Source organism: Euprymna scolopes, chromosome 8, assembly GCF_053919585.1.
Source record: "Euprymna scolopes isolate OS-2025 chromosome 8, ASM5391958v1, whole genome shotgun sequence".
NCBI classification, from domain to species: domain Eukaryota; kingdom Metazoa; phylum Mollusca; class Cephalopoda; order Sepiida; family Sepiolidae; genus Euprymna; species Euprymna scolopes.
This window is the reverse complement of record NC_136489.1, coordinates 151,727,363-151,754,548: the sequence shown is the minus strand read 5'-3', so window position 1 is coordinate 151,754,548 and position 27,186 is coordinate 151,727,363. Positions and strand designations below refer to the sequence as shown.

At 34.6% G+C, this 27,186-nt stretch overlaps 1 protein-coding gene across 3 annotated transcripts in view; it reads right to left on the bottom strand.

Moving 5' to 3' along the window:
- Nucleotides 1-27,186, bottom strand: part of LOC145283845 (phosphoacetylglucosamine mutase-like) — a 198,143-nt gene that overhangs the window by 152,558 nt on the left and 18,399 nt on the right. For all 3 annotated transcript variants that reach the window (XM_080132953.1, XM_080132954.1, XM_080132955.1), the window contains exon 2: nt 3,870-3,940. In XM_080132953.1, the coding sequence (XP_079989079.1) occupies nt 3,870-3,940 (71 nt within the window). The remainder of the gene's footprint in view (nt 1-3,869; nt 3,941-27,186) is intronic.

Sequence of the window (27,186 nt, the reverse complement as noted above, 5' to 3'; positions counted from 1 at the left end):
TCAGCGCGTTTGGTCCACCGTAGTCGAAAGGCGGCAAACGTTTTCAAACGGGATCGAAAAAAATGATGCTATTTTTAACACAAAGGGCACAATATTTATCGAATTTTTTTTTTTGGTATCGATTATTCAAAGCATGCCCTGTTTAATAATGGTCATGCATTATTCGGCTCGCTAAAAAAAAATTGTTAATTTATTTATCAAAAATTTTAAAATAGCTTTTTTCGTATAAATATTAAAAAAAAATTTTTTTTGTTTTGCTTAACTTAAATTAATTATTTTACTTAACATATTCACCGAATTTCACACTTCAAAACTCAAAAGCGGGATAATTAAACACAATCGAAGTTCTGATATTCAGACGTCAAAATAAGGTATGCAAACAATTTTTTTTTTTTTTTTTTTTTGAATCTATAATTCTGTCCCTTACAACAACACAATATGTTGATTTCAGTTTCAGATGATTATTTTAAGCATATTTGTTCCCACTTCAAAACAAGGGGGGGTTTTGTAAGCAAAAAAATATATATATATAAATATCGTTTATGAAAAATAAGTACACTGTTATAAAGTTCATTCTTCTCCTAATAATCGCTGAAAATTTCATATTGATCGGATAATTACCTGATTTTTGGTAGATTTTTAAAAAGACGGTCCGTCAAAAAGTACTGACCTGCCCCCCCAGTTTTGGCGGTGCCTATAGAGCATGAATGAGTTTTGCAATGGAAGATGGAAAAGGGTTACAGTATTAATGTTTGGTACATTTTAAGTAAGGAAAACAGTCAGGAAGTGGGGAAGATAGAAAGAGAAAGGGGAAATGGGAAGAAGGAAAAAAGTTTGGTTGTTGTTTTTGGTTTTGCAGAAGGAAGTAAAAAAACAAAAAGCATCCATATTAGGCGCATTTTGTCTCAGAAAGCGAATATCTTCAGACAGCCTGATCTGGTGGCACCAGAATTTTTAAACTAAAGAAGCCAATAAAAACATTAAATTTTTGTTTTTAATACATTTTTAGTCATCAAATCTGTTGCCATGATTGCTAGAAAAATGGTTGGATCATTCTACCGCTCCACTAGGTATCTCACTGCCGACATAATACACTATCTGTATGAGAGTCCAGTACATCCTAAAATGGAGTACTGTTGTCACATTTGTGGAGCTTTTTGGTGCACCCTATTCTGCTTCAATAGAGTTCAAAACCGGCTTCAAAACCTAGGTGATGCACTTTTTTTTTTTTCTCTGCAGCCTTTTTCCCACAGAAGATATGTCACAAGCCTGTCTCTGCTCTATCATTATTTTCAAAACAAGTGCTCATCTGAACTCCAATCTATGGTCCCTTCCATTGCCAAACTTAAAAAAAAAAAAAAACACTCGACTAGCTACAACCACTACCAACAGTTTCCCCCCATTTTCTACCTGTGTCTAAATCTAAACGCAGATTCCGCAAACACAGCTTCTTTCCTAGAACTATCCGCCTCTGGAACACAGCCGTCTAGAGTATGGTAACCTTTAAGTATAATGCAAACACATTCTTTTAGAAGCTGTCCCTATAATAAAATCAAATTCTACCCAATTTACACAATTAGTGATTACTACACTATCACATTACATTCATTAATCCTGATCCTTCAGTGGCCTTTGGGCCTTGATAAGTGGTGAGTTCCTTGTTAAAAAAAAAAAAAATTTAATTCATTCAAAATCAACTTTGTTTCGATGATATATGTCATCAGAATAGAAAGGTTTTTCTTTCTTTCCTGGTGGCATGGTGTTACTAGAAAAATAAAATCCTTATGATCTTTAACGACAATTTTTTCTCTTTTTTTTTTTTTTAAATCAGGAAATTGTACGAGTCGCATGCAACGAATTAAGGGTTTGTTTTTTTTCTTTTTTCTCTTTATGTAAGCATTGTTTAAATTAGCTCAGACAACGCAGAATTATTTTGAAAAATAAGCATTTATTTATATAACCGCCTGGGGCAAGCAAAACAATCCTACATGTAAAATATTGTATAGAAAAATACATATACACACATATACATATGTATGCCTATACACACACGAATCGGATCAATAAAGTGAAACTGCATAGCTGGTTCCCCTATTTTATATCTTAAGTTGCTTCAGCTAAAGTATCTGCTTTTTTTCTTTTTTGAAAATTAAGTATTTATTTAAAATCAAGTGAGTTTTGACAATCTCACATACAATTTTTTTTCTTGACGTAAGCTTTGTTTAAATTTTCTTTTACTTTTCTCATGACACCATATCATGAGGAAGGAAAAAAACAATTTATTTCTATGCCTGATGATGACAATATATCACTGAAACTAGTTGGTTTTAAATAAATTAAAAAAAAAATTTTTAATTCCCATCGTCTTAACTTCATTAACTTACAAATTCCATTTAATAAATTATTTAAACAAAGACACACAGGTTAACAAAATTTCATTTTATAAGCCAACTAGCAGGCCGCCCAGCATTGCCCAGTTGTAAGATATGCTTTGAACCTAATATATAGTAGGGAGATCAAAAACCAAAACATACAACTCGCCACCCTTATTCCTTAGCCTCTGAGTCATGCATATACACTCGTGAGCAAAAAAAAAAAAAAAAAAAAAAATATGGGTCAAACAAATTTTATACATTTTATTGCACTAAGAACAATTAAATAAGGAAACTTAAACGAGACTAATAACATGGAACAAGACATTTACTTTAATAAATGCTTAGGATGGAATTGCATTCCCTTTTGATTTCTTTAAAAAGATCAATCCTTTTAGACATGCTCTCAACCAAAGTGGAACACTGAGGAGATGCTATTCCATTCGCTTTGCACAGCTTCCCACAATTTGTCATTGTTCGAAAAGGTTCTTCCATCCAATGCACGAAATATTATGGACCAAATATTCTCGATTGAGTTTAAATCAGGGCTTTGACCTGGCCAAAATATCACATTAATTGAATTATCAGAAAACCATTTCTTTGTGACTTTAGCAGTGTGTGCAGGGGCATTATCGTGTTGAAAAATAATGCTCTGAGATATTCCCAGCTTCTGAATATTTGGTAGCAGTCCTGTTTCTAATATCCGAATGTATTCCTTTGCATTGATTGACTTCTCACATCTAATAAGTTCCAACTCTTGCTGCAGTAAAAGTTCCTCACACCATTATCTCTCCATTCCCGTGTTTAACTGTCGTTTTTATGCAACTTGGTGAAAATCTTTCTCCAGTTCTTTGATTGCACCATTCAGGAGCATCAATAACAAGACAAAATCTTGATTCATCTGACCAGAAAACATTCTTAATCCAATCTGTATCTTTCTTGCCATAATACGAGAAAAATCTTTCTATCATTGATGTTCTTTCACACCTTTTAGCAGAAAATTCCATTTCTTTCATTCATCTAGATATTGTATATATAGAAAGAGAATTTCCAACCCCTGTTTTGAATTCTTCGCTATGGTCAACATAAGTTTTCTTTCAATCCTTCAAAAGAGTTAATTTAAGCCTGTGGTTGTCCTTCAAAGTGAATGCTCTAGGGCGACCAGATCCAGATTTCCCTTTTACCAAGCATTCGACTTCAAACCTTTGACCAATTCGCTTCACTACAGAAAGATGATAATAATAATGATCTGCAAAATAGAAATTTTTAGTTAAAATTAACAGAAATTTATGGAAAAATATTGAAAAATTGATTTCTTACTTCTGGGTCCATTTTTTTTGCTCATGAGTGTGTGTGTATAATATATATATAAAATTCACTCATCCTATTTTTGAAAAGATGGAATCACTCGATTGTCAAAGACAAGATGAAAGGAAGCAAGGTCCACAGAGTTTAATAATTATATAGACATAAAACAAATAAAAACATTATGGATACCTTTTTTGAATTTTGATCGAAGTACGGCAAGGAGGCCCATCCGAAACATAATGTGTGGGAGATCGATAGCTCTGGAAAAAAAAGAAAAAAAAGTTTCAAATACACAAATTTTTATGAATAAATAACCAATTTTAATGAATATATACACACACATTTTAATGAATAAATACAAACACATAAGTACACATTTTTAAAAGAATTAAATGTTGGAAGAATGGAGGAGAGTCGTTGGGTTAGTAGATGTAGAACAGTTGAGATAACTGAGTCATTTGGTAGGTGAAGACCAATAAGCATGAACTAGTAAGAAAGAGGGATAAATAAAGACCTGGACAGAGATAAGTTAATTTGGAAATCAAATTATAAAACTGGGACCACTTTTATAAATTGATTTCCAAATAAACTTATCTCTATCCAGGTCTTTATTTATCCCTCTTTCTTACAAGTTTGTCCTCATCAGTTCTTTAGACATGTATTGGACATGTAAAACTGATGATACTGATTTATGTTATTGCGGAGCGTAATTCATGATGATTTTGTTAGCATTTATTTCCGATATCTTTTTTTTCTATTTAGAAAGTGTTTCTGTGGAACGAACTAGATTCGAACTTGGCACACCCAGGTTGTCAGTCCTTGTCGTTAACCACTGAGCCACTTTTCCCATCCACGATGATGCCGACAGAGCCACCGTTACCCTCCATAATGATGCCAATGGAGCCACAATCACTTGAGACACATAAGCTTTAAAGTTTAGACATTTTCTACAATCAATATTTAATGTATTTTGATCCAAATTAGAATAAGGATTATATATATGAGTTCGTAGGATTATATCTTGATTTTAGTTATTGTGAGAAAACAAAAGTGGTACAAAACTTACAGAAAAGTTTATAATTTTTAAACAGTTTTATACCATGTAATAACCGAACGATACTGTAATTCTCTAATTATAGTATAACAAAAATCTATTTTAAGGACCACAATGCAACAGCTGTTGACATATTTCGTGCCATGTTTCATCATTAAAAGAAAGGGTTCGTAAATATTTATGGGATTTTAATTCCAATATTTCATAAGAAATCCTATCAATGTCATTGAATTTTTTTTTTTTTTTTTTTAATATATTCCTTCATTTACTCATCTTTCCTAAAATGTAAATATTTTCTAACAAAAAAGTAATTGAGAGAAAAGATAAAAGATGCCAATGAGCAAAAATAGATTAAAAGTATTGAGCACTGTTAAAGTAAATATTGAAAATCAATAAAAAAATTTTTAGATATAGTAAATAATATTATCTTTCTCTCTCTCACATATATATATATACAGAGTCATCCACAGCTCATCAGTGCGGCTAGACAGGCAACTACCTCAAGCCAGGATTGAAACCCAACCACCTGTATGACAGTCAAGGCTCCTAACCATTACGCTATCGGCGGCTGCTGTGCGAGTCGTGAGTTTAACAATGTTTTGACATCGTCCGAAATACCTAAGCTCGATTGGTTTACACAAAGAGCATTACTTTATATGCTAATGGTAATTCGTGTATTACGTCTCAATATGCTCAACTCAAGATGAGGAGATTATATATATACACACACACAGAATTTCAAACTGGAGACGGTCATAGATTACATCATTTTATAATTTTGCATTTATGCATTGGTTATTAGTTGCTAATAATATTTTTTTGAATTTTTTGATGAGGTTTTGTTTTACTTTTCAAAATTAAGGTCTTTTGTAAATTTGTTTTTTTTTTTAAAGGAAATTAAATCAACACTCCACAATTTTTTTTTTTTTTTTCAAAAAAATAGTGTTACAAAACGTGATACAAATTCTATTTTAACAAAATAATAAGATCCCAAAGAACTGAGAGCTGAGCTACATCCTAAGCCTCTAAAAGACCAAGGGGGAGATTATCAAAGATGTAGGTGTAAACTCTGAGTCCAAACTATGGGTCCACAAGAAGTGCAGTAGTTGACCTGGATTATGAATGTCACAGTTATCTGGTTGTTGTCTGCTCTATCGATGACCAAACTGTCATATGTTGATACAGATGGCATCTCACCTGACATTGAAGTTACCATTTGCTATCTGGGCAACAGGTCAAATGCTGGCGGTGAATGTGAATGTGCTACCACTGATCGCTGATTAAATAAGGTTCAGGAAAACTGCTGTCAATCCTTACAACTTATGTTTCCTTCAAAATTTCAAGCCAACTTTTTTCACTTTGCGCTAACAAAAATGGCATAAATAACCCTTCGATTCAGTTAAGTCCATGGTGCATTTCACCCAGTAGAAAGCATAGAACGGAAAGGCACAGTAAAATTCCATTCCAGTTTTTTTAAGCAACTCCGAAGTAAAAAAAAAAAAAAAAAAAAAAACGGTGTTCCTTTGTAACTGTCCTTTGTGGTGAATGATCCCGAAAACTAAGTAGTGGCGGGAGAAGGAGGAATTAGAGAAAAGATTTTACTACTTCCATTGATTTTAACCTAGTGTGGCAGTTAACTCTCAGCAGAAAAAATATAGGAATCTACGATTATCGAGGAAGTGGAGAGGTAATATGCTTATAACACCTCAGATATTGTGCTGCAGTTTGTGCATAGTACATTCACATGAAATGTCTTGATTTTTAATCCTATTAAGGTCAAAATCATAGGGGGAAAATGAGTTTTATATATATATATATATATATATATATATATATATATTTCTGTTTCTTTGTCTCCATATTTTCAAACTGAAACTAAAAGTCGAAGAGCAGCACTAAGGGCCTTAAATGATTGAATTTTTTTTTTTTTTTTGTGGGTCTTTAGCTGATAAAATAGTTTGGTTTTTTGTGGGTCTTTAGCTGATAAAATAATGTTTTTTTGTGGGTCTTTAGCTGATAAAATAATGTTTTTTGTGGGTCTTTCGCTGATAAAATAGTTTTTTTTGTGGGTCTTTAGCTGATAAAATAGTTTTTAAGGGGGTCAAAAATGGGTCGAAATTGAAAAAAAAAAGTCATACATTTTGTACATTCAATTTTTAATCAGTTCATATGCGTGTCACGTTGGTACAGTGGTAACGTCACCAGCTTTGAATGCTACAGTTTTGCTTTCGGGTTCAATTCTAGCAGACGGTACCCAAATTTTTTTTTTTTTTTTTTTTTACTTTTGAAATCACTACTATAATATATACGAAATCTGGACAAATTAAAATAACATATTTAAGCATATTTTCCAATAGAGCAAAGCCAGGCGCCCCTCCCCCTGCTAGTATATATATATATATATATGTAAACACACACTAGCAGAATACCAGAGGCAATATATGTATATATACTTCAAGATAATGAAATGAATTAGATTACAGATTAGTGAATCTAGTAGTTTGAAATCATACAAAATATTATTGGAAGGTAAGTTATATAAGATCACCTTCATTCTCTATCTCCATGTCCCTTAAAAGGATTTAGTCTTTAATATTTTCTTGGCATATGCTAAATTTTCAAAATAATTTTCAAACCAGTATTAATATTTTGCTAATGATTTTCCTGAGGAGATGAACTTACATTGAAAATCCATGGATTAAGGAAAATATTTTAAACATTGTATTCTTTGTCTCCAACAATTTTCATTTTGAAGAGTAATTCTTTCTAAATTAAATTATTATTATTATATATATATATATATATATATATATATATCGTGTCAGGGAGCGATGAAAAGAAATTAAATAAAGTGCTCAATCACGAATGTGAGCTGAAAATACAAATATTTATTTAAAAACTATATATACATATTCCAAAGATGAGCCAGCCATCTGTGGCTGATATGAAATCAATCCAGCTCATCAGCGTCATTTGAAAAGCTTGTTTGTTTCACTTTTCCAACAACGTTAATGAGCTGTATTGATTTCATATCAGCACAGATGGCTGGTTCAATACACTGAAACCGCTGGTTCAGCTTTGGAATATGTATATATAGTTTTTAAATAAATATTTCTGTGTATATATTAGTATTGGGACGATTAATCGGAATCGGAAAAATCGGAATATTTGAAGGTATCGGAAAAATTTCTACCGATTTTCCGATGCCAAAATGATTCTTTTAATTCTTTTATTTGATTTTGTTTAAAGCAAAATCTCCCATTGCTGGTAATAATGATAAAATAATAAATATTTATGGATTTTAAACCACCAATGAAGCTAAAATCGATAGATCGTCCTTCACAAGTATATTATTACGTTTAGGAAAATATCTGCACATTTAACATGTTTTTATGGTAATCGGAGAAAAAATACAACTATATAGTTAAATATTTAGAGATTTGTAAAGAATCGAAATCGGTAATTGTATTGGAATCAGGAAAAATATTGGAATCGTCCCATCACTAATGCGTGTGTGTGTATGTATGTATGTATATATATATATATATATATATATGAGAGAGAGATAATGGTTGTATATTTATAGTTTCTTAGATATAAATCTACTGAAACTCTTGTTTATCAAAAAGTGCTTAATGAATAGAACAGAGCATGTTTTGTATAAATAAACATACATATACATATTGTCATACTTAGAAAAGATAAATGCGTATTGTATATGCCAATGGAAAGATGTAACTTTTGTTTACTTATGAACCGTTTAAGTTTCCTAAAAGTTCATGTTATGACTATGGCAAGGGAATAATCCTATTGTTTTGACTCGAGTATATATCCGACACAGTTAATCAATCGAGAACCACATCACTATTTAAAAAGATAAGATATTAACCGATATATACTAGAGAGTCAAAATAATGAAAAGAATATTCTTTTGTAATAGCTCTAGTTATAACAAACATTTTACAGAAAAACTTTTTTTTTCTTTTTTTTTTTTTTTTTTTTTTTTTAGATTTTATTGAATGGTAAAAACACTTTAAATAGTAAATATTAATGTGATCATGTTACTCACTGTGTTTCCTAGAATATGTATTCCATAATTGATACAGATTAGTTCATTAGTTTAAGAGTTAATCCTATACATACACCTATACCTAACTTTATGTATAAGCGGGATCTTAATGATATTAAATCATTTTTGACTGAATAAAATGGACATTGATACTATTCTAATTTCTGATTAATTTTATCAAACTACAAAATATGATACGTAAGTTTTCAAACCTATTTAACTTGTATATTAACAATTTGCTGTGAACTTTTAGCCCATGAACCGTGTATAAAATACTACATTTTTGTCTCTAGGTTTCCTTGTGTAATACAGATTCAAAGTCATACATCCAAGATGACAGTGACTAGCAAGGATACAAAGTGTTTTTTAATGGGTTCCCATTCATTCAATCCAGGTTTTTGTGGACAAGAAAATAAATAATGTATGTGATTTTTTTTTTTTATTTACTTATTCAGCTTTGAGACAGACAGTTTTGCTGTGTATAGGGTTTGTTTGGTAAAACGAAATGCAACTAACAATTAGCATCAATTGGGAATTGTGCTAATGAGTGCTAAAAAAAAAAAAAAATGGCAAAGTCGTTTTTTGTTGAGTCAATTCAATCGTCATTATTTTTAGAAAAAGAAATGGAGTAAAGTTGTGAATAAGTTTGTTTAAAAACTGGTACCGAATTACTCAGTGTCTAGGTGTCATGTCTTTGTGCAAATAAGAATCAAATAAACACACTAATTTGAGTTGGATTTTTTTTTTTTCACTTCTTTTACCTTGGGGTCAAATTATACCAGTCTTGCAACATTTATTTCTTTTTATCCTTGAAGGTGAGAATCATCAACACGATATAAAAAAATAAAATGGAAGACTGACACATTTAGAAAATCCTAAAAATTATTCTTCTATAAAATAATAAAAACAATTAATTTGCTTTACACCAGAAATTCCACAAAGTTAATTTATATAAATAAAATATGACCTCTGTATGTATTTTATTTTTAAAGTTTACCAGTTCAGCTAAAACTTTCTTCTTAGATAATCAGAATTGACATTTATTTTATAGAGACAACAAGAGAAGACGCATAAAAAGGGACCATTTCTCATTGTAACAAAAAAATCAAGTTCTTGGAATCAAAACAGAAGATAAGAGATTTCTCACGCATAAAAGGTTAAAATGTGAATATAACAAAGAATGCGATTTAATTCACACAATATATAAATAAAAGAAATTCCTCAAAATTATTTAGTTTCCGCCATGCTCCAATTTCTAATCCAAACTTCATACAACAACAAGGAAGCTATTAAGTGCTTGTGGTTTGATCTAGTACAGTAGTTCCTAACCATCAAGCCATGTCACATTGCTGTCCCGCGAACAGTTTTTAGATGGAAAACATCTTTCATATTGTTAGAGTTTTTTTTTTTGTTTTGTTTTTTTTTACTAGGGAGCTAACTGCTTATCAAGGCCTAAGATAAAGTTTTAGAGTTTGTAAATACAGGATGAAACCATAAAAGTGTAGCTTTAAACAAAACACTACAGATTTAAAATTTTTATTGAAAAACATCAATTCAGGTAACTTGATTATATAATAGAGCTGACATCTATTCAATGTAGCTGCCTCCACCCTCAGTCACCGCCTCAATACGGGTCCGGAACTGATAGGATGCTTTTTCCACAAGCGCCAGCAGGAGCTTGGCAAATAATCGGTGGATGACAGCTATCAGACTGGCTTTGGTGTTGCAGAAGGTCATGTTGGTGATGTTCTCGACGTATGACCAAATCCAGTGGGTTCAGATCGGGGGAGGAGAGGGAGGGGTACAGCGAGAGAAGGGTACAAAGCCATAGCACTCCTGAAGCCAAGCCTGGGTCGCTTTGGAATGTGGGCTGGTACCAAGTTCTGTGGCCACCTGATTGCACTAGTTAGCACATCCAGGTACACTTTGGTGTTGACTTTCAAGCCGACTTCGAAGATGTGAGGTGGCATGATGTGGCCCTCATTTGAAACCACACCAAAGACCATAACTGTGACTGGAAACATTGTTTTCATCACTCTGGGTACGTCCCTGTTATACGTGGCAATCCAGCGATGCATTTTGAGGGTGTTGGCAATGGTCCTGTTGTCATGACTTGGATCAGTAGAGAGCATGAGTTGTACAGTGGCACATCTCCGATCTCGCTCGTTGAATATTGTGTCACTTCCAGACATGATAAAAAGCTCTTATCGCTCTTGGGATTTGTACACAACTGGCCAATTAGTAAATTGTCTGCAACAATAAAAGAAAACCGATTTTCATCAAACGGAAATGGAATCATGTCTTTTCTAGAGCGACAATTTTATCATCCACCCTGTACTAACTCACACTATAACATGTGATACTGATGCTTAAATATAAAAAAAAATAAAATATAAAAAATCGTTTAACTTACGAGGCAGATAGGAAAGTACATTAGTTGGAAGAGACAATATCCCTTTCTTATTGTTAGGGATTTTGAATTTTCAATAATAAACATTCGTAAGTATTGTTGCTTATTCACTTAAATATTTATTTTTGTGATAGGTGTGCCATTAAAATTCAAAGAGCTCAATAATGTGCTAGCATGTCAAAAAAGATTGGGAACCACCCATCTATAATATAAATCTCACCTGTGTTTAAATGTATGTATGTATGTTTGTATGTCTGCCTAAAACTTTCGACAGAGACGATGGATTTTCATGAGATCAGTATTATATCGTTTTGAAGTTTGACTCTTCGGACGACAAATATAAAAAAAATTGGCTAAAAACATGAGTTGCTTCACCCTCAACTGGGCACTTTTCTACAGGGAGATGTCGCTTTTTTTTGCTAATATTTTTAAAAGTCATCCCCTCTTTTCGATTGTCTAGCATTAATTTAAATCTTTGCCACTTCCGGTTTGCCGATAGGCGCAGTGACAAAGACGTCACTTTTTCACTTTTTTTTTTCCTCCTTTGCGGTACAGGTTCGAGCCTGCCTGCCTACTATCACTTTTTTTTTTTTTTTTTTTTTGCTCAACACACACTGCCAAACATCCTAGTCTAATATATATATATATACACACACATATATATCACCACTTATCAAGGCCCAGAGGTCACTCGAAGATAAGGGTTAATGAGTGTACAGAAGCCATATGGACCACTTTTATTCCTGGGCAACACCAGGTGTCTGTGAGAATGTTACAGTTCCTATAACTTACGAGGCAGATAGGAAAGTACATTAGTTGGAAGAGACAATATCCCTTTCTTATTCATGGATGTGAGTGAGCAATGACGAAAAAAGAAGTTAGGATGAATTATCAATCCTCATCTCAAAAATTCAGAAACACAGTATGAATAGGAGTTCTTGCGGGGAGGTGTCCACGTCCTACATACAGCACCCGGTATTTCCAAATTGGTCACCCATCAGGTACTCACCAGGCTCAACATTGCTTAATGTTACAATATTTTTTATTTAATAATGGGGTATGATCCCACACAGTCGGGCGATTCTATTTATAAACAATGCTGCTAGGAACTGACGAATCAAATTAATTCACATTCTGCTACCAACCAATCAGAAACCAGAATTACTCCAGAAATATTAAACCTTTTCTGTAGCAATTTCGCATGTTTTTTTTCCGTCTCGACATGGTAAGAATCTTTTGCTCTATGGAACTGTCTACTGCAAACCAGTCACCTCTCAGGACTTGTGTAGAACAAACCATCGGAAACTGTTCTGAAACTAAACATGGCTTACACTTCTAGAGGTTATGGGCCCAGCATAGGTCTTTATTTCGATGGATCTAAATTAAAATTCGAATTGCGGCAAATTAAATTTCTAGGATATTTACGAATCCAAAAGCTACACAAAGTACTTCAAACACAACCTGAAAACAGAAAGGACCCCGACTTCATTGAAAAGAACACAACTATCTTTGTGGAATTAATACAGTGTTTAGATGACCAAAGTCTATCACTAGTAATGAGAGAAGCCCTGGACGATAGCTGCAAAGCATTGAACATATTGAGAGAAAAAAAAAAAAAACAGGACATTTTTTAAAAATAAGAAAACTAACGTGCACAAAAAAAATAAATAAATAAATAAAAGTTCATTGTAATTTATGCACGCCTTAAAATAAGCATGCAAAAAGTATTTGTCGGTATTTCCAAATTAGTCACCCATCTGGTACTCACCAGGCTCAACGTTGCTTAACTTTGGCGATCTAATGAAAACTGATGTGTCAACATGATTCTGCTATATATAGAAACATAATACCTTGACACCTATACAACAATACTGCTTCCCTCGTCTATACTGAACCTAAACTTTACATTTAACACGCAACAAGGATGCAGCAACAACAATTTTAACCCTCCTTTCTTATGGGCTTCATCATTCCTAACAATGAGACATTACTAATTCTCTTCATTTTCAGCGAACCTTAATAACAAGGACATTAACCCTACCAGACCGAGTTACCGATGAATCAGTAATTTTCGAAAATGCTAAACCGGTATTTTTTTGTGCTGTCAGGGAGCTAAAAACAGCTACCCAGTCACAGCACCTCATCTGTGCTGTGCGCATAAAGAAACACCTGTGAGACAACAGACAGCACCCTGGATTATCTTACAAAAACAATCCCCAATTAAAAGGTGAAGACAAGGTTCTGGTGTACCCACTTCAGAAAATACCTATGCACCAAGGAGGGCTCCACCTGCTGGCCGGATTGGTATACGAAGGCTGAATACAGTAGATGAAAGGCAAGAAACTTACTAATACATTTAAATTTTTTTCACAATTTTGCCCAGGAGGCCGGGCACAGGGGCAAATTAGGTTCAGTAGCTCAAGTCTGGTAGGGTTAATAATTTCCTTCCGCTTGGGAACATTCTGATAACATGAGACAATTTTAACCATTTCGTTTCTTTATAATAAACATTGAAACTTAATATTCCTGTCTATCTGTCTTGCTAGCTTTGTTATTATAATTGTCATTATGTTGAGATACGACACTTTATGGCAACAATATATTCTCAGGAAAATTAGATAATATGGTATCACTGGAAGAATACAAAATGTAATTAAATCCTTCTTAAGAGAAAAATCCAAGTTGTCCTCGACGGTCATACATCCAAACAATATGATATAAATGCGGGAGTACCCCAGAAGTCTATCCTTGGACCATTATTATTCCCGATATTCATAAATGACCTCCCTGATAAAATTGTTTCGGAGATGGGTATATTTGCCGATGACGCCACCCTCTATAAACAGGCATGAGGGGAAAACAAATGAACACATATCTAAGGAAATGGCAGAACACTAGAAGATGACCTCCAATCCGTAGTGGAATGGGGACAAAAATGGGTGGTCACATTCAATGCTACCAAGACTAAGCTTCAATACAAGAAACCTTTTCTACCACCAATAGCAATGATCAAGAACACACCGCCTAAAAGTACTTTCTTTAAACTCCTCGGCCTAACGTTTACAGGGAACATGAACTGGAATATATACATTGAGAGCATTGCCAAGGCTGCTGCAAAGAAGGTGGGTTCTCTCTACCGTGCCAGAAAATGACTTACGCCTGAAAGTATCCTGTACCTCTATAAGGCCACCATTCACCCATGTATGGAGTACTGCTGTCACATTTGAGCTGGCGCATCTGCTGCTTGTCTCTCACTCCTGGACAGGGTTCAAAAGAGAGTTGCCAATCTGATAGGTCCTGAACTGTCATCTAGGCTTCAGCCTCTGTCCTATCGACGAAATGTTGCATCCCTCTGCCTGTTCTACAAATACTTTAACGGTGAATGCTCTGACCAACTGCAAGCACTTGTGCCTCCTCGACGTGACTACCCCTGACTAACCCGATAAGCAACTAAATCCCACTCCTTTACAGTAGAGATCCCTAGGTGTAAGAAATCCTCTTACTCCAATAGTTTCTTCCCCAGAACTGCAAGTCTTTGGAACTCCCTTCCGGGATACTGCTTTCCCAACTGTACTGATATGCAGAAGTTCAAGTGTAATGTGAACAAACATCTTTCTACTCATCTCTCTTCATAATGCCCTCCGCAAATTATGTCCCCGATAGTAGCCCCATACTTCAAAGTGGCACTTCCCTTATTTGGGGTGAAGATTGAATAAAAACTTTTTTTAAAATTTAAAAAATAGCATTAGTGTCGTCACTCTTTATAGACAATGGTTGCCTCTACTCGTTTTTTTAACAATCAGGCTTGGTTAAAAACACAATCCACTCTCTCCACTAGACAAGTTCTGACTGTACAAGCATAAAGTACATCCGGTAACATCTATAAAAGATACGAGATGCAGAATGTGTGACATCTACCCTAGTGATTTCTTTTTAATGAAAGGAAAGGGTTGAAATTCCTGTAAGGTTGTCAACTACGACAAAAGACATTGAAGTATCCAGGAGTAGACAAGATTGGCTACACGGGCCATTTGCTTAAGAATTCCTTTTTTGCTTTTCGTCCCCCCCCCCCACAACTAACAAGAATCTATCTAAAAGGTGGGTGTACATTTATGAGGATGTAACTAAAAAAAAAAAAAAAAAGACACCGTGTCATTAAATCATTAAAAGGTCACTTATAGATAAAGAATACCAAATAATGTCAAAACGAGGCTTGGATAAACTGTAATTTGTAAGAGGCTGAAGAACTCAAAATGACAAATTTGCAATGAACAAGAGCAACCCAATTTACATAGTGTTCATTGTATTAATAAAATATTTTGTTCAAGATACCGTATCTTTAGTCACTTTACTTACATAAATATAAAGATAAAATAACTTATCTACTAATTTGTAAGAATCTTCAATCATTTTCACCTTTTGACTGGTTCAATTGTAGCAACTTTTGTCTTTGAGGATATAGGGTTGTTACTGTACTAGAAGCTTAACATAGATATGATACAATACTACTGCACGTTTATCATTGCTTGTTCATTCAAGGGTGGGATGTCAGGGTCATTGATTTGTGTTGGATAGCCGGAGTCATATATATATATATTATATATACATATACATATGTATTTCTTACATGTATCAATATATATTACATGGGCTCATGTATCGTCTTGTGGTTTATGTAACAGTGTCTTTGATATCTAATGAATGCATGTATACAGAGTACAGAAATATCCATTGTGTCCTGCATATATATATATATATATATAAAATGATTGTGTGTGCGGGCGTTTCTTCACAAAGACACATACGTATAAGTAATGCCCCTGACCCACTTCCATTTGTCTGATCTAGCTGAAATTTTGCATGTGCAATGATTTATATCTCTACGGGTTATGTGGCAAATTACATCTCTGAACTAATTGTGGTTTCTGTTTTACAGGTGTTTGAACTGAGTCAGGTGTGAAATGGAGCCTGTTGAATGTCGAGCACTGATCCGGTTTTTGTATTTGAAAGGACGCACACCACAGGAGACTTTTGATGAAATGAAAGAAACTTATGGTGATAATGCTCCATCATATGACCTTGTAAAACGCTGGCATCGTGAATTCAAACATGGCCGGAGGTTTGTGGAAACAGCTCCCAGACCTGGTCGCCCCCCACCCTGCCTCAAGTTGAAGCTGCTATTTTGGAAAATCGGAACATTACTATTCGCCAAATAGCCAAAGATGTCAAGATTAGGACAGAGTAGTGGTGACAGATTTCCTGGCGAAGGGTACCACAATTACAGGAGCCTATTGTGCTTCACTTTTAAGGAAATTAAGGGAAGCTATCAAAATCAAGAGGCGGGGCAAGATCAGAAAAGGTACCCTCCTCCTGCAGAACAATGCTCCGGTCCATAACTCACATGTCGCCAGATCAGAAGCACGGGCGTGTGGTTATGAAATCCTTCCCATCCTCTCTACTCTCCTGACCTTACACCCTCTGACTTTCACCTCTTCCCAACCATGAAGTTGTTTTTGAAAGGAAAGCTTTTCCCAGATGATGCAGCCTTGATTTCTGAAGTCATGTGGTTGGAGAACCAACCTGGGGTGTTCTACAAAAACGGTCTCCAGGGCTGCATCAAACGATGGGAGAAATACATAACTCTGGGTGGTTCCTATGTAGAGAAAGACTAATAACTGTGCTAAGTTTCGTTGCTCTATTGCTATGGGAAGTGGGTCAGGGGCATTACTTATTGCATGCCCTTCGTAGTTAACTGACATGATACAAACTTTTATAGAAATTTACAATCAAACAGATAACATAAGTTTGCTTGTCTCATACAAAAGGGACATGACTTCTCATTTGTCCAAACCTCGAAAGAACGCTATAATAAATTATATTTAACACTGTCTTTGTCTCATGGATTTCCTTTTCAGAGTTTGGCACACCGAGTCTCTTTCTATATTTTCCTTAATTCTCCCCTTCTTCTTCCAGCAAGGTCATCCACATGTCCGCTCACAAACACATTTCTCGCCAACTCTTAGCTTGATCTCTGTTGACTAACTACCTATTACATCAAATCACGTATCTAAAGTAAGTAATCTCTTTATTTACTTTTAACCAAATTCCACAATTACTCCGAAACTCGCTAATCGACTTTGTTTATTTTATTTCAGAGTTAAATTCCTGACTACCCATTCTAAGCTGTAAGTCCGCATTTTCCAAAATCTAATTGGTTTATTTTTCTAATAATAATTGACCCGATTACTCGGCGTTGCTCCGGCATGCTAATATAATACTACACTTGGTCGAATGGTTTCTCTCCACTGAATTCGATCCATTGCCGATGCTTCTGTTAATCTATAATGTTTAAAAAGGTCCTGCTTGATATTATTACTTAACCGTTTCCCAAGTCAACCTCTTAGACAGGCTCCAGGGACATCAAAGTTCATGATTCATCTTGGCCACGTACATAACTTTGTGAGAATAGGAATTAGTTCCATTTCAGCATTTTAAACATTATTATTGTAATGTTGTCAGGAGGAGTTGCCTTGCTGGCATCAAGGTTCTTCATAAGCTTGGCCACATCTAAGGCAGACATATGGATGCCGCTCAGAGTGTTTACTATCATGGAAAAATTCAGGAGGTAGGTAGCTTGGAGTACGGCACAATCACGTTGACACACCAGTTCTCGCAAGGTCACCGAAGTTAAGCAACATTGAGCTTGGCAAGTACCAGATGGATGACCATTTGGGAAGGCTAAGCGCTGTATGTACCTTCTGGGAAGGTTGGGCGTGGGGCCAGGACTCTCACCCCATAAAAAGAACTCAGCCACTACAAAAGCATCTACAAAAGTTGTAGATGGCCTATGCCCCCCCCCAGGGGCTCAAGGCTATGGATGGAGGTAACTTGGATCACAAAAGTTAAAATTGATGCAAAGTTCTTTGCAAAAAGTTGGATTTTATGAAATGCTGAGGAAACCATCACTGAATGAAAGGAAAATGACTTACAGTGGTTGTAGCTAAATGAGTTTTTTGTGTGAATGTTTTAATGGAGAAAAACCATAGATTGAAGCTCAGTCGAGCACGCCATGAAAATAATGATAAAGTAGAGAAAAATTATGAACCTCTTTTGTGAGAAAAAGGTTTTAAGGAAGAGAAGATCCCCACTAGATTTCAAAGTTGTTTTGTACTCTTTTAAGGCAGAAAAGAGTGCTCTGAGCCTGCATCTCTTAAGATGTGGAAATGGTACTCCATCTTAGGATGTAATCTACTCTTATAAAGATAAGAGATTGCACAAGGAGTGAGCTATTTTTTTTTTTGTTTTTTGTAGTGGTTGAATGATTCAATCATTCTTCCACTATTTAAAAATACTAGGGATTGATCTTTTGCATCTCAGTATAAACCGATCAGTCTCCTGTGCACCATAATTAAGCTGTTTGAATCCATGATAAACCAAGAAACTGTCAATCACCTCAGTAAAAACAATTTACTCTTTCTTTGCAAGCTAGCTAATTTACCACAAGGTTACAACCTCTGATCCATTGAGGGTAGTAGAAATAGGTCTTACATATTTGTTCAGGACCTTGTTAGTTAGTTGTTAAAACTCTTGGGAACTAAGCTTCTGCTCAGCCACTTTAGATTTAAAAGATTGAGCATAGGACCCTTTTTCGCTTTTATAATCCTTTTGCAGTGGTTGCAAACAGTTTCAGAGCATTTATTTCATTGAAAGCAATCGAAATAGTAATTCTTGGAGCAATGGCAGCAAAACATTCAGGGGTGTACCAAGAGTGACCGTTTGGTTTCTTTTGGGAAATTCTCGGAAGGTATGAAGCACTCAATTCCAACAATTAATCAGTTATACTAGATGTGACACTGGACACATTCATTTAAAACAATGGAGTTCAGAGGAATTTCTGATATGAAAGATCTGATGTTTTTTTCAGTCGTCCATCTTAGATACATTGTGTGATGGAAAGGGAGAGAACAGGTTTTATTGCAAGATTTGTCAAATGTCCGTCAGTATCACGTATAGAAGTAGGTTCATAAACAATCTGTGTTAGATCATAGACAAGGGAGAAATCGTGAACACCCCCCTTTTCATCATCGGTCTTTTTTGAATGGACTAGCCATTCAACATTGTTAACTTGTATAAAAGAAACAGTACTGTCAATATCACAATAAACATCCTATATAAAAAATAATAAAAAAAACTCCTGATAAATGACTGTATATATTGTACATTCAATGGCTTCTGAACAGTTTCACTATACTCAATTTTATTCAAAGCCTTAAAGTTGATCAGTGGCACATGGTTTTTAAGCTCATACATTATATACACATACATACACACACAGACCTTTAAACTTAACAGTAAACAAAGTGAATTAGAGAAACAAGAACCATAAGAAATAGAGAGGGAGATACTCAAAAGTGAAATGAGATCAACAGCTAAATCAAAAATCCAGTCAGGTGAGAGAGAGGGGGAGCAAATGAACGCGGTTCGATAAACTAAAAAAAAAAAAAAAAAAAAAAAAAAAATGAAAAACACTAAAAACATCTGAGTAGTATTGTAATAATTTTTACAAAAATTTATTTTAGAGCATCATAATTCCATGCAGCTTTGGTATTGAGCATTTAAATAATGCATCAGATCATTTTTAAGAACTTGCCCATATCAATAATCAAAACTAAAACAACCTAATCATGCCTTCAAAGTTTAAATTGTACAAGGTTATTTCTGATCACCTTCCAGGTTGGAGTATATTAATATATGGACAGTGAATACGATAATCTATGCACAATGTATCTAATTTGAAAAAAAAAAAAAATTTGATCCCAAATAAAGAGTAAGGGGGTGAATAAATTTATTTACGTTGAATTCTTAAGTTTACACCCCTAAAAAAAAAAAAAAAAAAAAATTTATCCCAAATAAGAGAAAAGGGGTAAAATGTTTACACATTAAAATAGCACAAATGAGCTTCAATAGATTACATTACAAAAGTTATAAAAATGTAAAGCTACAGAGAAAAAAAAAATTACACACATATATATATATATATAATGCTCCACCACTTTCGTATGAACACCTTATATCTTTCTGTCATTTACAATTGCTTCCTGTCTGCTCTACTTAATTTATAACTTGCTCTGCACTGGTTCAATATAACTAATTCTTTATCTCCAATGATAACATGTGCATGCAAGCATAAAGTATTTCTTCTAACCTTGAATTTCTTTTTTTTATCAATTCATGTTCCAATGATATTTTTTATTGGTTTATGAACAGAAACACCTAATAAGCAAAGAATAATTCTTTTAAATTGTTATTCTACCATGAACAAGAAACAACACTTGTGAAGTATAATGAAGATTTTAGTTTAGCAATCTATATATATATATAAAAGGCAAAATGTGTGTTAGTGTGTGCGCATTCTGTGTTTGTCCAGCAAAGGCTATTTTTTTTTTTGGGGGGGGGGGGGTCATTGTTTCTTACAACTTGTAATATACTCCCTAGATTATAATATCTCTGATTTATGAAAGGACGTTGAGTGTACCTTTTATTTGGTGACTTTTACAGGTTATTTCTTGCAATATTTCTTAGTCTCCGCATGTTTATTTGGCTTTTCCATATAAAGAAGCGAAACTGAATCCGTAACAAAGGCGTTTACCTGGCACTAGTGCCGGGAGGTCCAGAAAAGCAATGAGATTTGATCAATGCGGGGGAAACCCCTTATATCAGACAATTGCTATTCATTAAATTTACGCATATGTCACTTAACTTGTTAATCGTTAAATTAGAACACTTTCCACTTCTTGTCCCGTCGTTGCCAAGCGGTAAGAGGTCAGGTTTTTTTCACTTTCTTTTCAACCTTTGCCTCAAGGCTTCAGGTTCGAGCTTACTTGCCTCTCAAAACTTTTTCCTTTTACACCGACAAACATCCAGGCAACGCCAAGCACCCATGCTAGTTCATATATAAATGTCAAAATAAGAATATGTCTAAATTCAACAATATTTTCACATTTTAAGATCAGTTGAATTCTCAAACTATAGCATGACAATATTTGATTCTGCATAGCCAGTGAATATCGAAAATATTCAGTTTTCATTCTGTACACACTTAAAGCAATTCCAATCATATTCTATATTTGCTTTAGTAGGAGACAATTCCAGCCATACACGACACTGCATTGGCTAATAAGCCATATTAATGATAAAATGAATTTGCTGTTTGTTACAAATATAAATTATTGCAAATGGCATTTTTAATTATGTTTGAATTTTTTTCCCCCCGATTTTTTTTTTTTTTTTAGTGCGCAGCTACTCTATTATGTGCTGAACCGAAATCGAAAACAATGATTTTATGGTATTCATATTTTTTTATTTCATTGATAAAAGTTAAATGCAAAATACACATACAAATACACTTATAGATAAATCAGTTTTTTTTTATTTGATCGAAATTAGGTTGATAACAATTTTGAGTTTCCTTGCCCCCCATCCTTCGATGGACCTAAAAAAATTATTTTAATAGCATTTTACAAACAGAGACAAGAAGATTAATGTATTAGCCAATGCAAAATAGCAGAGTTGCTGTATTGCTATTTGGTGAATGGAGCTTGAACTGTGCAATACTTTCTGGGAGGGCATATTAAGGCTTTTCTTCACTTTTCAAATTTTTTTTTTTCAATTTACAAAGAAAATCTGCTCATTCTCTCCCAGTTTTGTCTTTGAACCCATCCACAATTTTTACTAATCCAAGCATGAAAAGTTTGGAAAAGAAAATAAGAAATAGGCTATTCATATTATTTGCATTCATCAGACTACTGTTCTCATCATTAGCGAGATTTTCACAATGTTTCGGTCGATGTAACCTTAGACCTTCAGGTCTATCTTGTCGAATTCGGGAATGTTTCTGTCGAACTTGGGAATTTCGAGCAGAAACCTTTATTTACTTCACGGGGGTAGGTTCAATTCTCAGTGTGGGTGAGCGAAAAATACAATTGCAAATTTCTTAGGACCTCTATCCAGTCATGGCTGATGGAACAAGAGCATGCTACCTCCGTGAAGTAAATAAAGGGTTCCACTCGAAATTCCATCCAAATTCCCAGAGTTCGACAGAAACATTCGCGAGTTTGACAAGATACATATGAAGAAGGTCAGAAATGTGAAAATCACACTCAAGATGAGAATGGTAGTCTGATGAATCCAAATAATATGAATAACCAATCTTCATCTCAAAAATTCAGAACGTCAAAAAAATAGGTTTAAACCCAGTTCTTCAACTTATACATGAATCGCTACTGTCAGGTTTCCTTCTCCAACATTAGGGAGTTTGTGTTCCAACCTTCCAGAGGTCGAAATCCACAAGGTGGGGGTCATTTGATGTTTCTCCATCAGAGTGTGCTGATACTCAAGAGCTGACAGAGAGCCTCATATCTTTCATATCAAAAATTCCTCTGAACTCAATTTTTTTAAATAATGTGTTCTATATCACATCTGAGTTATGGGTTATACCATAGATTAATCATTGGTGAGAGTTTCCTGCCTTCAAAGAAATTCAAACAGAAACCAAAGGCCAGAATATATAATTCGTTTTTTGTTTTTTTTAAAGGAGTCACCACTTATCAAGGCCCAGAGAACACTCGAGGATAAGAGTTAATGAGTGTACAGCAGTTGTTGGGACAACAGTACAGCAATCATTAGTGCTAGAAATGTTGTATAAATTTGATTTAAAGGGGACGGTTCAACAAGAACTTGAAGACTATTGTAGTCAGCTGGAAAGCAGGGTGGCGGAACAGAGTTCCACAGGTGCAATGCTACTGGTACTGTTCAGAGAAATCACTATTTGAATTGCTTTCTATGAAATAGACGCTCTGAAACCAAAAGCTACCTTTAAGACTACTTGCAAAAGGATTATAAAAACAAGAGTCCTATGTCCAATTTGTTAAATCTAGAGTGGCTAAGCAGAAGCTTAGTTCCCAAGAGTTTTAGCAAAAACCCAGGATTCTGAACAGATGTATTTTTATTGCACATAAACCATTTTTCCATTATTCAATTTTCAAATTTGAAAGACTTAAAAAAAATTAAAAAAAATAAAAAAAAAAAAACAGTGAATCAACATTCGATTTTCATAGCATCATCAAGTAAATTCAATTTTTATGTCAAGTAAATTTGAACTTTATTTCAAAAAAAAAAAAAAAAAAAAAAAAAAAAATCTGATCATCACAATATGACATGTGACCATCGTGGAAAAGAACAAATTATTTATCGCACAGGAACTTTGATATTTATTTTCCTTAATGACACTTTCAAATTTAAACTAAAGTTTGCTTTGCTTTTGGTAATCAAACAGTCCTACCTCCAAGACCAACCATAAAATCGTCTCAAATGTGTTGCTTGACCTTAATGTTTATCTTTTTTTTAAGTTTATTCTTTCATAATTTCTCCACCCACCCACGGGCAACACCAGGACACGGATCTTGTTAATTATCAATAATCTGTCAACAATTACAGACAACGGTAAAAGTAATAAATACATCCTGTTTGTTTAAGCACCATAGTGATGTCCTGTGTGAAAAAAAAATGTTAAAATTTCTTATCAAGACACTTGAAAAATGGCCAAAGACTCTTTATCTGAAAGTACATCTTTTAAACTCTTAAGCCTAACGTTCACAGGAAACATGAATTAGAACAATTGCATTGAGAGCATTGCCAGGACCGCTGCGAAAAAGGTAAATTCTCTCTACCGTGCTAGAAAGCTACTAACGCTCGAAAGTATCCTGTACCTCTATAAGGCCACCATTCGCCCATGTATGGAGTATTGTTGTCATATTTGGGCTGGTGCATCTGCTACTAGTCTCTCACTCCTAGACAAGGTTCAAAAGAGAGTTGCCAAGGTCCTGAACTGTCATCTAAGCTTCAGCCTCTGCCCCATCGACAAAATGTAGCATCCCTGCCTGTTCTACAAGTACTTTAACGATGAATGCTCGAATGAACTTCAAGCACTTGTACCCCCTTGACGTAAATACCCCTGACAAGCAGCAAAATCCCACCCCTTCAGTTGAGATCTATATGTAAGAGAGCCTTCTACTCTAGTAGTTTCTTCCCAAGAACAACTAGACTTTGGAATTCCCTTCCAGGTTCCGGCTTCCCCAACTGTACTGACATGCAGAAGTTTAAGTGTAACGTGAACCGACATCTTGCTGCTCAACTCCCCACACATAATACCCCTGTAGCTTATGTCCTTGATAGTAGCCCCTACATCAAAGTAGCAATGTGCCTTGTTTGGGGTGAAAATGTAATAAAAAATAAATAAATAAATAAAAAGTGTATTGTTCTATTAAACTTTTGTTTAAATAACTTCTTTTTTTTTAATAAAACAAAGTTGAAAAGATATTTTTCATTCAGTAGTGAGCTTTGGAAGATTGTTAATGAAAGAAATACACTCGGCAAAAGATGAGCGTATTATTATTTCTTGTCGCCACTTTGAAAAATCATTCGCAAATGCGACCGTTTCACTCGCAATGTACCTATTTACTATGCCTCCCCACAGGACAGAGTTAGACACCAGGGTCGTTTTTTAACGTGGAGAAAAGGTACAAAAATAAAAATTGTCTCAGTCGTGAAGGATTTCTCCTCCACCGAAAGAGAACAAGAAATAGAAGTGCAGCATCTGAAGAATAGATACTACACTTTGATCTTGTAGAACCCTATATATATATATATATATATATATATATATATATATATATATATATAAACCCAAATCTAATATGGCGACGTAAGACGTTTTTTATTTTAATATACTTTCATAGAAATGTTTCTGTTATGTAAAAAAAAAAAAAAAAAAAAAAAAACTTCTTTACGTCACAAGTGAACATACTGACCCAACGGGTCACGGGTAGTCTAGTATATATATACACACATTTACATACACAAATCCAATATGGCGACGTAAGACGTTTCTCCATATGTGTTTTTAATACAATTATTGGGGAAAGTGGGGGAGCGGCTGTATACACTACAATGACATTTTTTTTTAATTTATGTCTTGCAGACTTCACATATCTCCATGTCCTTTTATCTTTTACTTCTCTAAATCCTTTTTCATTCCAATTAAAAACATTGCTGAAAATTGTGAACGTAAAACTAGAGAGGCTTAGAAACGTGCTCATTTTGTGGAGAATTCATGGAAGGGTCTTACAATAGCAAATTTATATAATTCAGCATCTGACGGCGTTTTTTTTTGTTGTTGTTGTTTTTTTACTCAATTATGTTGTTGACATTGGTTTTCCCCGATTCTTTATAGAATCAGGTATTTACATAAGGGAGCACTATGTGAAGGTTGCCACCATAAGTTAAAGTGGTGCTGTGAAAATGAATGGATTCAAGGAAGAGGCAAGTATAAAGAGCACAGATCATCATAATAAAAATGATAATTGCGTTTTATATTCATAGTAGCGGGGTGGGGGGGTGCAGCATTACCCAGTCGTAAAATATGAATTAAAAAAAAGAAAAAAATAAGGAACAGGACTTGGGTGCCATCTTATCGTGTTATTAAAAGAAAACAAAAAAAAAATGCTACATGGTGGGTACGCATGAGTTGAGAATTTTAGAAGATAGAAAACGTTATTAAAAATTAAAAAAAAAAAAAAAAAAAAAAAAAAAAAAAATGCTGCATGTTAGGTATGAACTTGCAAAAGTTAAGTTCATAAGCAAACACGCTATAGATTGGACCAAGACGTCACCAATGTTATTTTTCAAATTTAGCTTGTAGGGGACTAGGATATCTAAATCCCAATCCCGTTACAAAAGAATAATGAAACGAATGGAATTGAAGGAAACAAAACTCAATTGAAGGATAAGATAAACATGTCGTTTATTTACTGTTGAAAGAATGAATGTTTTAGATATAACATGTGTTCATGTCTGCGCGGGCGTAACCATCGTTCGTTGCGGGACTGGTGTTGTAGAAAGAAAAGGAAATGTGTGTTCATCTCAAGTTCGGGTCACTATCGTTTGTTCGCGCGTGGGAAGAGAAGTGAGTAATGTAATAGAACGAGAAATGGCAGTCCATCGTGTAGACAAAGAAAAGGATAGAGGGTTGTCGTCAGTTAGCAGTCAGTTATGTGAAGGTGTTCTCAGGGACCAGTAGTAGATAGAGAGAGAAAGAGTGTAGGTACTGTCTGTTGGCCTTTTGTCCCACATAGTAGTAAATGACGTGAGGTACGCGGTCGGTCCGTAGACCGACCAGCTCGAAAGCTGGGCCGAAAAAGGGTTAGAAACAGCTTCTCTCTTCCTTTTATACTTGTTTCCGGTAGTCTTTTGTGCATGTGTGGATTTCCTTTGAAAGGAAGTGACGTCGTCCATCTGTGTGCGAGTACATGTGTGTACGTTAGCGTGTGTGTATATATACACGTGAATGCGAGTGTAGGTACGCGAACGTGAATATATGTACATGTGTGTACGTGGGCGCGTATGTTTGTGTGCGCGTATGTATGCGGCAAGTAATATAGCTTGAAATGTGAACGTGTTTTTGTGGGAGACTTGAAAAGGCTCGCACAAGCTTTTTAAAATGAAACGCATGCGCAATTAACAGTATCAAAACCAAGATTTTTACCTGATCCCTCCCCCCCCCTCCACTTCAAACAAAATGACATTTCTACATGAAATAATTGATGATTTTTTGCTAATTTTTTTTTTTTTTCTTTTTGATATGTGTCAGAGAGATCGCTCTTTCTAACGGTACCAGGTTCATGCCGGTTTGATGTGGATGACAAAAGTTTTTAGCAGACATACAAATATACAAACGACTGAAACTTACATAATAACTAGCAGGGGCACCCAGCGTTATTCGGGTGTTTGGAGTTGTAAAAGAAAGAAAAAAACATGTTAGTAGGCAGGCAGGCAGGCTCGAACCTGTGATGCAAAGGCGGAAAAGAAAGTGAAAGGAAACATGACCTTTTACCGCTACACTAAGAGGCGAGAGGAA